Source organism: Grammomys surdaster, unplaced genomic scaffold (genome assembly GCF_004785775.1).
Source record: "Grammomys surdaster isolate TR1022 unplaced genomic scaffold, NIH_TR_1.0 126070, whole genome shotgun sequence".
NCBI classification, from domain to species: domain Eukaryota; kingdom Metazoa; phylum Chordata; class Mammalia; order Rodentia; family Muridae; genus Grammomys; species Grammomys surdaster.
This window is the reverse complement of record NW_021620879.1, coordinates 64,144-76,672: the sequence shown is the minus strand read 5'-3', so window position 1 is coordinate 76,672 and position 12,529 is coordinate 64,144. Positions and strand designations below refer to the sequence as shown.

The 12,529-nt window shown below is 42.4% G+C and overlaps 1 protein-coding gene across 1 annotated transcript; it reads left to right on the top strand.

Annotated features, from left to right (window-relative positions):
• The first annotated feature begins 11,717 nt into the window (after positions 1-11,717).
• LOC114610992 (ragulator complex protein LAMTOR2) lies at positions 11,718-12,262 on the top strand. Its single transcript, XM_028755614.1, has one exon. The coding sequence runs from the start codon at positions 11,767-11,769 to the stop codon at positions 12,142-12,144; it is 378 nt and encodes a 125-aa protein (XP_028611447.1). The 5' UTR covers positions 11,718-11,766; the 3' UTR covers positions 12,145-12,262.
• Positions 12,263-12,529: the final 267 nt, after the last annotated feature.

Here is a 12,529-nt window from a genome sequence, read left to right as displayed (position 1 = left end):
AAATAGTGTTCCCGTGTTCCCTCCTCGGATTAAATCTTGGAGGGCAGAGATGGGATATAGATTTTAGTAAGTAATAGTTCAGGAGTATCGCAGGGGAGGCATTAGCAGCTAATGTGCAGGTTGGGGAGTGTCGGGCACTGATCGCCCTAGGGGTCACAGGCGAGGGCAGAAGTGCAACAAAACTGGGCAGAGAAGTCCCAGGAGAGCTGCGGACAGCGGCACTCTCTGCTACAAGCGGCTCCTGAATCCTGAGAGCAGATACGCTGGACGCTGCACTCCAGATGAGATGCTGGGGCTCGAACAAAAACGGGTGGAGAGCATCTCTCATGCTGCAGCTCAGCGAGAGGCCAGCAGCATGCGGAGACCCTCTGAGAACCTCTGCTCTCAGGAGAAAGTGTCCCACAGCTCCCTAGCTCTCTCCTATTCCTGCCCTGTCGCGTGGGTTTTGGCTTACGCAATGAATCCAGGATTTCACGAGACATGTAGAGTTTAACAAGTCCAGATTTATTGTCACGACAGCGGTGGGTTTGGATGGTAAAAAGGCTCTCCCAAACATGTCGGAAGGTATTTGTTTTTATATTGGAAGCGGGCGGGGCTTCAGGTTATGTGACCTAGCAAGGGCTTTATGCTTGGGCTCTGGGTTTTGGGGGCGTGGACAAACACCCAGCATTTTACAGTCCCACAGGGGGAGTGGCCCAGCTAATGAGCTGATCTAGGCATATTAAATAAACCTATATCTGTTTGTCTATCATTTATTTGAGAATCCATAGCATTTGCAAGGCTTCCTATAGTAGAGTAGAATAACCAACTACTCTACAGAACATTTCTCCCCTTTAGAATTGAACTCAGTACAAAAAATTATTTGGAGATTCTCAGATGGAAAACACATGCTGTGATGTGAGATTAGGAGTTGGTGAAAATTGTATTCTTAGCAGAGTTGCTGGTTGTGCTGAAGCCATGTTGTTCCTCACCAAGCTATGCAGGTTCCCAGCTAGAACAAAAGGTGAATTGAACTTGCATACATAATTCTGTGGTTCATGGTATGAACTGGGACTCAGCAAATGTCTCCAAAGGTGACCCAGATAACCTGAGCAGTAAGCATTTATTATGGCTCTCTCAGAGAGATTGAACTCTGAGGTGCTGTCCAAAGAAACGGGCATCTCAGAAAACAGACACAAAGGTATATGGTAGGCTCTCTGCTCCTCCCTGTTCCAGAGATCGCTGCGTCTTCTTGTGCAGTGCCAGCCTCATCCCGTAGACAAAATGGTGAAGGTTGGTGTGAACGGATTTGGCCATATTGGGCGCCTGGTTACCAGGGCTGCCTTCTGTTCTCCATCTGGTGGCAAAGTGGAGATTGTTGCCATCAATGACCCCTTCATTGACCTCAACTACATGGTCTACATGTTCCAGTATGACTCCACCCATGGCAAGTTCATCGGCACAGTCAAGGCTGAGAATGGGAAGCTTGTCATCAACGGGAAGGCCATCATCATCTTCCAGGAGAAAGATCCCGTTAACATCAAATGGGCCGATGCTGGTGCTGAGTATGTTGTGGAGTCCACTGGTGTCTTCACCACCATGGAGAAGGCCGGGGCCCACTTGAAGGGTGAGGCCAAAAGGGTCATCATCTCTGCCCCTTCTGCTGATGCCCCCATGTTTGTGATGGTGTGAACCACGAGAAGTACAACAACTCACTCAAGATTGTCAGCAATGCGTCCTGCACCACCAACTGCTTAGCCCCCCTGGCCAAGGTCATCCATGACAACTTTGGCATTGTGGAAGGGCTCATGACCACAGTCCATGCCATCACTGCCACTCAAAAGACTGTGGATGGCTCCTCTGGAAAGCTGTGGCGTGATGGCCGTGGGGCTGCCCAGAACATCATCCCTGCATCCACTGGTGCTGCCAAGGCTGTGGGCAAGGTTATCCCAGAGCTGAATGGGAAGCTCACTGGCATGGCCTTCCATGTTCCTACCCCCAATGAATCCGTTGTGTATCTGACATGCCGCCTGGAGAAACCTGCCAAGTATGATGACATCAAGAAGGTTGTGAAGCAGGCATCTGAGGGCCCACTGAAGGACATTCTGGGCTATACTGAGGACCAGGTTGTCTCCTGTGACTTCAAGAGCAACTCCCACTCTTCCACCTTTGATGCTGGGGCTGGCATTGCTCTCAATGACAACTTTGTAAAGCTCATTTCCTGGTATGACATTGAATACGGCTACAGCAACAGGGTTGTGGACCTCATGGCCTACATGGCCTCCAAGGAGTAAGAAACCCTGGACCACCCACCCCAGCAAGGACACTGAGAGCAAGAGAGAGGCCCTCGGTTGCTGGGGAGTCCCTGTCCCCAACACTGAGTATCTCCCTCACAATTTCCTTCTCGGACCCCGATAACAACAGGAGGGGCCTAGGGAGCCCTCCTTACTCTCTGAGATACCATCAATAAATGTTCGCTGCACCCCCCCCAAAAAAAAAGGGTATATGGTAGAGGCTGCCTGCCAGCTATAATCAGATAAAGAAAGGGGAGAGATAGACGAGATTTATTTGTTTTTCAGGATAAAAGTGATACAGTGGTAACTATTTAAGTGTTTGTGAGTATATATGGAATAAAGTAATCCAGGCTTTTACTCTCAAATATAGGGAACAAATGCATGAAGATAGAGAGATACCCTATTTCAGCGAATAATAATAAGAGGCATTAATTTCTACACAATGGAGAATGAATGGGAAAAATGTTTTAAAGAACAACTCCTTGTTTTAAGATTCATATATTGCAGAATGTGCCCCTTTGACAAGATTCATTGGTGGGGATGCTGTTCCAGCTCCCTGCCTCCTAATGCTGGAAGAAACTGGTGAAATATTTTAGATTGGTTCTAATGCTACTTGTTTGAAATCAGTTCACAAATTGCCCAAGAACCATGCATTTGTGATGATGTGCATTCCTGTCCTCAGGTGGTTCTAACTGGTAGACTTGCACAGCCACGGTCAGGGAGCATAGGAAATTATCCAATTACTAATACACTGAATATTTGCCTATCAGTCATTTGTCAATAAATAAGAAATTAACCAAATTGGACAGAAACCCTCCCAGTGGAATTAATGTGATAAGGCCTTTTCACAACATAGTTATCCACAAATACACAACATATGGGACAGGAATCCCCTGAATAAGCAATTGGTGAATCATTTACATGTAGCCATATTCTCTAATACCATGAGAGAGGCCATACTGCAGAAGAACCCTTATTTGAAGTCTGTGTGGGAACATTTTGCACTTTAAGGTTCCTTTATACAAGAGTAATATGTTCAGTGTATCATCCATCTTAAATTCTTTCGACATCACAGTAGTCTTTTAGGAAGTAAGACACACTGGAGGGTATCTATAACTATAAAGGATTTTGTAAGATCTGTAACCAACACACAAGATTATTTTTCAGGAAGACAAATGTGTCAACCATCTATTCAAGCTGTATGATGTGATGTTCCTCTATATTTTGTTTGAAATTGTAATGTTCTTTCTTTTTAATTGCATAAAATTTCTCAACCAAGTGTCACACTTTCTTGCTCTGTATTATTGTGTTTTCTGTTGCTGTGCTAAAACCCAATGTCTAAAGCAACTTACAAAAGAATTCAATTTGGCATATGGCTTTAGTAGAGTATGAGATGACATGAGATATGGCAACACATTCCCTTCAGATGTTGTGATTTGTTATGTAGCATGACTGGGATGTCAGTCATTAGTCAAGGATACATTTTGTCTCTGGATTCTCACATGTCAGCCTATTGAATACAAATTATAGCATAGTAGATGCACCCCAATGTTTTCTGTTTTGTCAACATAACTTAACAATGTTAATGTTAAAATGCTTAATAGAAGAAGATATATTAACCATAAAACCCTTTGATATGTATCTATCTATTGATGTTCCAGGCTACTTTATATTCCCATTATGACCTGGCCAGCTCAGTCAGTCAACAGCTTCTCCAGGGCAGGAATAAGGATTAAAAAGTAAAAAGATGATTAGACAACATTGTAACATGACCTCAGCCAGTTCTGAGGCTGACGGCAGCTTTATTTTTTTCCCACTTCACTTTTATACCATTTTAATCAGGTGCAAGTATTTAGGTCAGTTCTAGGTGGAGGAACTAGCAATACAATAAATGTAAATAGTCAAGGAACAAGCACGGCAATAAGCAAAGTCCTGTAATCACTCCCTTGATCACTGTTTCTAAGGGCTCATCAGGATGATCCAAATATCTTAGCCTACTTTGATGTCCTAGCCCAAAGTCATATTCATGCCTGAAGCCTACATCTTTGTTCTAGCCTAGATTTAGATTCCTGACTGAAATTACTTCCCTGTTTTAGCCTAAAATTAGATTCCTTCCTGAACTTGTTTTCCTGTCATGGAGGAATGTCAGATTCTTGCCTAAACCCATTTCCTTGTCCTTGGCCAATGTAATATTCCTGCCAAGTGGCCCAAAAAGTTCTCCACACCATTAGCTACCGTTTGGTACTTCATTTTTAAGTACACCATCTAAAGGGATTGTCTAGAAAAGCTCGATAATGTAACAGAAATGACATGTATTTTTTTAAAAGCTTTTTAATTTTATTTTACTATTTTACGTATTCACCATTGCTCTCCTCAGAAACACCAATAGAGGGCAACAGATCCCATTGCAGATGGCTGTGAGCCTCCATGTGGTTGCTGGGAATTAAACTCAGGACGTCTGGGAGAGCAGCCAGCGCTCTTAAACACTGAGAGCAATCTCTCCAGCCCAAGGTGGATTTTTAATAAGCATTTCTGATGTGTGTGTGTCTGTGTCTTTGTGTAATGTGTTATGGGTTTTTAAGCAGCTTTCTTCACAGAGGAATAGTAGGACAAGTTAATAACTAGCAGGTGAGCTTCCTGAGATGGTATGCTTTGTATTATAATATAATCTGAGACAGGTTCGTTCTCACAGCCAGGCCAGGAAAATTCATTTTAGGAAAGATTCCTGCTATTATGATTTTCCTGTTCTTATTAAACATATAACATTCAATAGGTATTAGCCCACCCCTTATGAGCAGATCTCTACAGATCTACAGAGATGTACTATCTTTTAGTAATGCCATACAGACAAATATATGACATCTTAAATTTTTTTTTTTTGAGACAGGGTTTCTCTGTATAGCCTTGGTTGTCCTGGAACTCACTCTGTAGACCAGGCTGACCTTGAACTCAGAAATCAGCCTGCCTTTCCCTCCCAAGTGCTGGGATTAAAGATGTGCTCCACCATCACCACCCCGGCGACATCTTAAATCTTAATGATAATCTTATAAGGATTCCTACCTAATCTTCTAGATGTGATTATTAAGCTCTTTTGTAGTATTGCTGATATTAAATCCTTTTCTGATCGTCAATATGTTAGTGAAAACTCTGTCAGTCTCCCATGTGTCACCAGTTAATTGCCTGTTAGGTAATAACTAGACTTTCTTCTACTCAGAGCACATTCCAAGATGTTGTAAATCAATTAACCAAAAGTCATTAAGAGGGAACTAGTGGATTGTTATAGACTCTAGGACAGTGTTTATCTATAGAAAATGTCACTAATAACTTAGTTATGATTTTAAGCTTTCAGTAAACCTATGGAGTTATGAGAGGTGATGGGCATTTAGCCAAAAAATTACTCCTAATGGATATGCATATAAACATTCTCTGTTGTAAACATCTGTTTCTATTTATGTTTTGATTTTATGTGTAAACAGGTGATGAACTTTTAAACATGTTATGTAATCTGAAAGATGTTTTAAGTGTGCAGGACAAAGAGAAATGTCAGAACTGAACTGACAAGAACTGTGCAGAGAGGACCTCAGCTGAGGCGAATGTTTTAGAACAATGTTAGACAGAACTGAACTCAAGAATATCTTAGAAGTATACACATAGCATTGATAGAAAAAGAAATTGAGAGTAAGAGCATTATTGTGACATCAGAGCAGGAGAAGGGAGGAAGATTAGAAAGAATGCAGAGTAGAATAGCTTAGAAAATATAGGTAACATAAAAAACTAAGACAGCAAGGTGAAGAATGCAGAGGTAAAGAGGAAAAAAGAAGAAGCTAAAGAGAGAGCAAAAGGAGCAGGCAGGCTTCTCCTTACCATGGGACAGAACAAGTCTTTTTCTTACTAATATGGAAAGCTTTCAAGTATTAAAGGTACAAAGCTGTCTTCTTATGAACTTGGGTTTAAATCATTTAGCATTAAAAGGGTAGAAGCTTTTTTCTATCTTTCTGCAATAAATATTGGAGCACACTTTTCATCCAGAAGGTGTGAGTTCTTTTTGCACTGGTACCTTATCTTTTGTTCCATATGTAAATATGGATGTTCCTGTGTAAGTATGAAATTGTGAGAATGTATGCCCCACTCTATGTCTCTTTGTGTCTCTGTCTCTCTCTGTGTCTCTCTCTCTTTGTGTGTGTGTGTGTGTACACGTATGTAATTCTGAGAATGTATGTAAGCTGGACCCAACTGTTTTGAACTAAAATGAATAAATATGTGTGTGTTAATCTGAACATGAACGTATGTGAGTTTATGCATATTGGCTCATGTAAAACTTTCTCCTTCTCTGAGTGTTATTCTCTTCTCCCAGCTCAAAAGAAGTTTATTGCTCCAAAATTTCTCCTAGCCAAAGAAGAAAGAGGCATTTGGACAAAAGGGAAAAGGATCTAGCAATGAATCCTTTACTTAATCTCCTGCTGTTTTAGGATGAGGTGCTAAGTGCTAGAGACTGCAGTTTGTGGCCTCAGAGGAATACAGAAGTCAGGTCAGCTACAGTAGCATAGTAATTTAGACTAAAATAAGTAAACTTTTTATTATCATACAGCAACCCTAAATATCTCTTAAGACAAAGGCTTACCATCCACTGATGCTCTTCCCTCTCCACTGCCTCAAGAAGAATCTACAAAGAAGAAGACCCCAGAGGGGCTGACCATCAGCAACTGTTTGATCAGCTCCTAGGTGGAGCCTGTCAGAGGACAACATGTTTCCATCTAGAAGAACAACAGGGTATCATTAATAGTGTTAGTGATTGGTGCTTGACAATTGGATGGATCTCAAGATAGGACACTAATTGGTTGGCCATTTCCCCAGTCTCTGCTACAACCCTTATGTCTACATTTATTGTAGACAGAATAAATTATGTGTTGAAGGAATTGGGACGGTGTCTCTATCACTCCACTGGGGTACCTGTCTGGCTATAAGTGACCTCTTCAGGTTTTATTTTCTGCAATGTAGTAATTCACAGCTATGATCACCTACAGATCTTACAGATTATTGGGTTCCTCCATTATCCCAGGTCTCTATCTCCTTCAGCAAATGCCTCCTATCTCCTCATCCCTGACATTGTGTATTGGGATCAATGGAGTTCCTGGGTAGAGGTGAAACAATCAGGACACAGGGCATGCAGAGTAACTGTGCACCACTGTATATTACCTTGAATTCTCCAGCATCTTTTAAAAGCAAGCAGAATAAAGATTTCTTATACCTTCTAATTCATAATGACTTCTACTTCTCAAACAATAGTTTATCTGGGATCAAGGTGAACTCAGCCTCCTTGCAGACTGAGATATCTGTCTGGGGACAAACTCTTTTAACTGTTGCTAGTGGTCAACTCAGGTGTTCATGCTGGTAAGGTGTCTTAGTTACAGGTCGACTATGTTAACTGACATCACGGCCAAGGCAAGTCTTATAAAAAACATTTAATTGAGGCTGTCTTACAGGTTCAGAGGTTGAATCCATTATCATCAAGGAGGAAACATGGTACCATCCAGACAGGCGTGTTACAGGAAGGGATCAGTGTTCTACAACTTCATCTGAAGGCTACTAGCAGAATACTGGCTGCCAGTCAGCTAGGATAATGGTCTTAAAGCTTCTTCTCACATTGACACACCTATTTCAGCAAGGCCACACCTACTCAATCAGGGCCACAACTTTTAGTCCTGCTACTCCCTGGGCCAACCATATACAAACCATCAGACAAGGTAAATTCTTTTCCTCTGAGCTACTTATGGCCTGGTACACTTGCATATTTATAGACAAAACTTCATTCTATACAACAGGGACAATGTGTCAACCTATGCAGCCTCTTTCAGATAGAAAGATCCACATACTTCTCCCAAGCTGCTGTGCCCTCCTGAGGTCTACGTCCTCTCTGTGTGGAGCAAGGTCTGGTCCCTTCACTCAGCATGGTGCATCTAGTGACTTACAAGCCAGTCCTTTCTTCAGATGGAGCAAAAATGGAAAAAATCCCTCCTGGGGTCCATCTATCTTACTTCTGTATCCTGGCTGACCTGGTGTCCATCACCTGACTGATTCTTCACTTCCTCTACTTTCTTGTCCTCCTGTTCTTCCTTTTCCTCCTCCTTGTTTCCTCTTTTTCTCCTCCTTCTCCTCATACTGCTCCCCTCTGCCTCTTATAATCCTTGTCTGTTCTTTTTATTTGCAGTAAAGAACACAGGATATAAGATTTACCATGTAACCACATTCAAGTATCCAATTCAGCAGTGCTAAGAACATGATGTATAAATGCCACAGCCCATCTACAGAGCATCTTTGATCTTCCAAACTGATCCTCTGTCTTTAGTGAAACATTAATTTTCACCTTTCTCATTCAACTTTTGACTACTACTCTTAATTCCACCTCTGTGTATTTGATAGCTCTAAGGATCATGAAGTATTTGTTGTTCATTTTATGCCCTTCTTGTTCAAATTTTATAAGGACCTCCTGGTGGTTTGGATGAGAACTGTTTCAATGTACTCATATGTTTGAATACTTGGTCCCTATATGGTGAGACAAATTGGGAAGGATTAGAATGTGTGGCCTTATTAGAGAAGGTTTGTCACTGGGTGCAGGAAGACTTTGAGGTTTTCAAAACCCAAACCATTCTGAGTGTTTTTTCCTAACTACTCATTGTGGATCAAGATGCAATCACTTGCCTACTGTTATAACACCATGCAATCTGCTGATTGTCACATTTCCTGCCATGATGATCCATTGTTTTTTGTTTCTTTGTTTGTTTTCTTTTTTAAAACAACATCCCAGTCACTCAATTATACCAGAGAAGATTCAGGAAGCCGATGATGTGGTGAAAGCCTTCTAGATCAGAGAGGCAGAGAAAGAACCCAGCTGAACATGCTTCTCAACCAATGACACAGAAGTAAAGGGCCCTTTCTCCTTCTCCAAGCTGTCTTAAATACCCTTCAACTCATTGCCCTGCTTTTCACATCCTGTATTCACTCCCTCTCAACTGGCAGCTTGCTTTGCCTATTGATCTATGGTAAAGCTTATTTAATCCTGTTTACAGAAATCTCTCAGAATTAAGAGTGTACTAGGGCTGAACCTCAGCAGAATGAAGTCTTTTCCAGTTCACAAACTCAGGTTTCACCATGTGAACAAATATCCTTCAACAATGACCACAAGCTCTTACTGTACTTACTCTGACAGACTCCAGTAAACTTTTCTCTTTGGCACTTTTGCTATGGTATTTTATCACAAAAAAGAAAAAGAAAAGAAAACAAAACAAAACAAAAACAGAAATACTTCAGAGTTCATCTACCTTGTATCAGGTGTCATGACTGATATTCTGTTGTCTGTACAGAGCATGCTTGGCTTAGTTCTTAACCCTCTAAAAGAACTCTGACTGCTTCTAATTTCAATTGTTGACAATACAACCGTGATGAGCTTGGATGGGGAAACCTATATGACACTTGGTTTTTAGTTTTTCTGTAAGCAGAACTACAGACTTCCATGCTAATTCTGTTGTTGTCCTTTGGGACTCACCATACCATTTTCTATAAATATGGGATCCTCTCAAATCCTCTCACAATCCTCCCACACACACAAGGACTCCAAGTTGTCCACATCCAGAACACTTGTTTTCCTATGACTGTCTTAGCTACCATAAAAAAGATGAGGCAGTGGTGGATCCTTTTCATTGTCAACTTGGCACAATCTAGAACCACCTGTGAGGAAAGTCTCAAGGAGTCATCAGAATCAGGTTAGTCTATGACTATATCTGTGTGATGCTGTCATAGTTATGTTAATTAAGGTGAAGAGAGTCACCACAGTGCATAGCTTCATTCCCTAGGCAGGAACCCTGGTTGTATAACAATGGAAAATGTGAAATATCCACTAGCTCACATGATCTGAGCACTGTTTGCTCTTGACTCTGAATAGGAGTGAACTCTTGTCTCAGGCTCTTGACTTTGTGACATCATCCAGTAATGAACCATACACAGGAACTGTGAGGTAAAGTCACCCTTTCTTTCCCAAATTGCTTTTGTTAGGGTATTTTATTGTAACAGCAGCAATGATGTTTAGTATAAATTTAAACATTTTGTTTCTGTTGGAGGACATTTTAAAATGAAACTTAAAATATACGTGGCATGTAAGGTGCTGTCCACAGAATTCCAAGTGCCCATGTAGGGGTTGCCAATTCTCCTCACCATGCTGGATACCATCCTGCCCAGCCTAAGATTGTCCCACTCTGCAAGTGGAAACACACCCTGACACCTGGAGCTGCTGATAGTGATGCCATTGTCCACAGAGTTTCAGGTGGTTGCTGTTTCACAAATGACAAGAACTGAAGATTACTAGATCACATTCTTGACCTGCCTGGGCCCAGCATGTATTCCTGAAGCTGGAGATGTTCCTAATATCTGCAGAACAGTGGTGATGTAGCTGCATGTGCTTCTGATGCTTGAGGGAGAGAGGTCAGTGTCCACAGATATGCCAGAATGTTTCTGGAAGCCTTGTCCAGAGGTACACCTCTTTCCCTCTCAGATTGATACCTGTGGGCAACTGTGCTTGGCCATGCTTTAACAATGCACTCATTCCAGTACCATGGAGGTCACCTATGAGGATACAGGTGTGTCATCTCTCATTAGGTCCCAGGCTGTTGATGGCTACTGTGCACATCTGCAAAGGTTGGAGGCTCAGATGAGTCTGGTTATATACAGAGCTACCTCCTCCACAGCACTGGTGGCCTTAAGAAGGATCCTGTAGGGGTTCTTCTGGTTCTAATAGTGTTGAAATCCTATTTACTGCCTCTCAAGAACTTGTTGCCCCGCCAAAGCAAATCCTAATGCACACCAAGTGATGCTATGTAAACTTGCTTTCCAATTTAAAACTATTGGTTAAATAAAACTTACAACAACCAAATTTTAGGGGGTTGGATAAAGAGAAGTGGAACCATAAGTATGCTTCACAAGGAAAAGAGGAGATAGGGCATTAAGAGGAGGAGGAGGAGGAGGAGGAGCAGGAGGAGAATGAGGAGGAGGAGGAGATGGAAGAGGAGGAGGAGATGAAGGGAGAAGAGGAGGCTTCCCTGACTCGTGATGGGCCAATAGTACATGCCAGAGTGATATATCACCCAGGTTGACAGACTACTGGAGCATAAACAGCCCAGAGAATTTCAAACCAGAATTATTTGTGGAGCACAGTTCAGCCAGTAGCCAGTGGAATATTTAGAGATTTTGATTAGAGGTAATCCCCCAGCCACTGTACAGAGCCTAATAAACAAATATAGTTTAAATCACATTCTTTAAAGTTAGGGATAAATTTAACAACTAGTATTTTATAGGTATTAGGTTCAAATCTTGGCCATGCCTCTAAGGGTTAGTCCTCTCTTAGTCAGAATTTCCCCCCTGAAGACAGTACATAGAAATAAAATGGCGGAGCGAGAGGCTGCGACTGTAGGGCTGTGTGGGTGCAGGGTTAAGAGACGCAGGCATGCTGCGTCCCAAGGCTTTGACGCAGGTGCTAAGCCAGGCCAACACTGGAGGAGTCCAAAGCACTCTGCTGCTGAATAATGAGGGATCGCTGCTGGCCTACTCCGGTTATGGGGACACTGATGCCCGGGTCACCGCGGCCATCGCCAGTAACATCTGGGCCGCGTACGATAGGAACGGGAACCAAGCATTTAATGAAGACAGTCTCAAATTTATCCTCATGGACTGCATGGAGGGCCGTGTAGCCATTACCCGGGTGGCCAACCTTCTGCTATGTATGTATGCCAAGGAGACTGTAGGCTTCGGAATGCTCAAGGCAAAGGCCCAGGCCTTGGTGCAGTACCTGGAAGAACCCCTCACCCAAGTAGCAGCGTCATAGTAGTGTGATGGAAGCTGGAGTAGAAAAGGGATGGGGGTCGGGAGGGGCTCTGGAGATGTCTTCCTGGGCCAGGTACAGGAAGGTGGGGGTTTGTCTTTTTGTGAATAAATTTCAACTCTTGCCTGTGGAAAAAAAAAAAAAGAAATAAAATGGCTGACAGATTTATGGGTACAAATCAGGCAGTGTGCTCTTTGGCCTGATCCATAATCAGTCACTTCATGTGTAATGACTTTAAAAGGCACCACAAGGAGTAGGGACATTTTCCTCCTACAAAAGCCAGAACAGTAGATCTGATACAATGTCTGCTCACTGGTCTAGCTCTTGATGGACAGCCTCCCTCAGTCTCAGCCTTTGTCAGGTAACCTTCATTTCTCCAGCCAGGAGA

Bases quoted from the DNA above. Each gene is read 5' to 3' on its own strand.
- LOC114610992 (XM_028755614.1), top strand. From the start codon at position 11,767: ATGCTGCGTCCCAAGGCTTTGACGCAGGTGCTAAGCCAGGCCAACACT.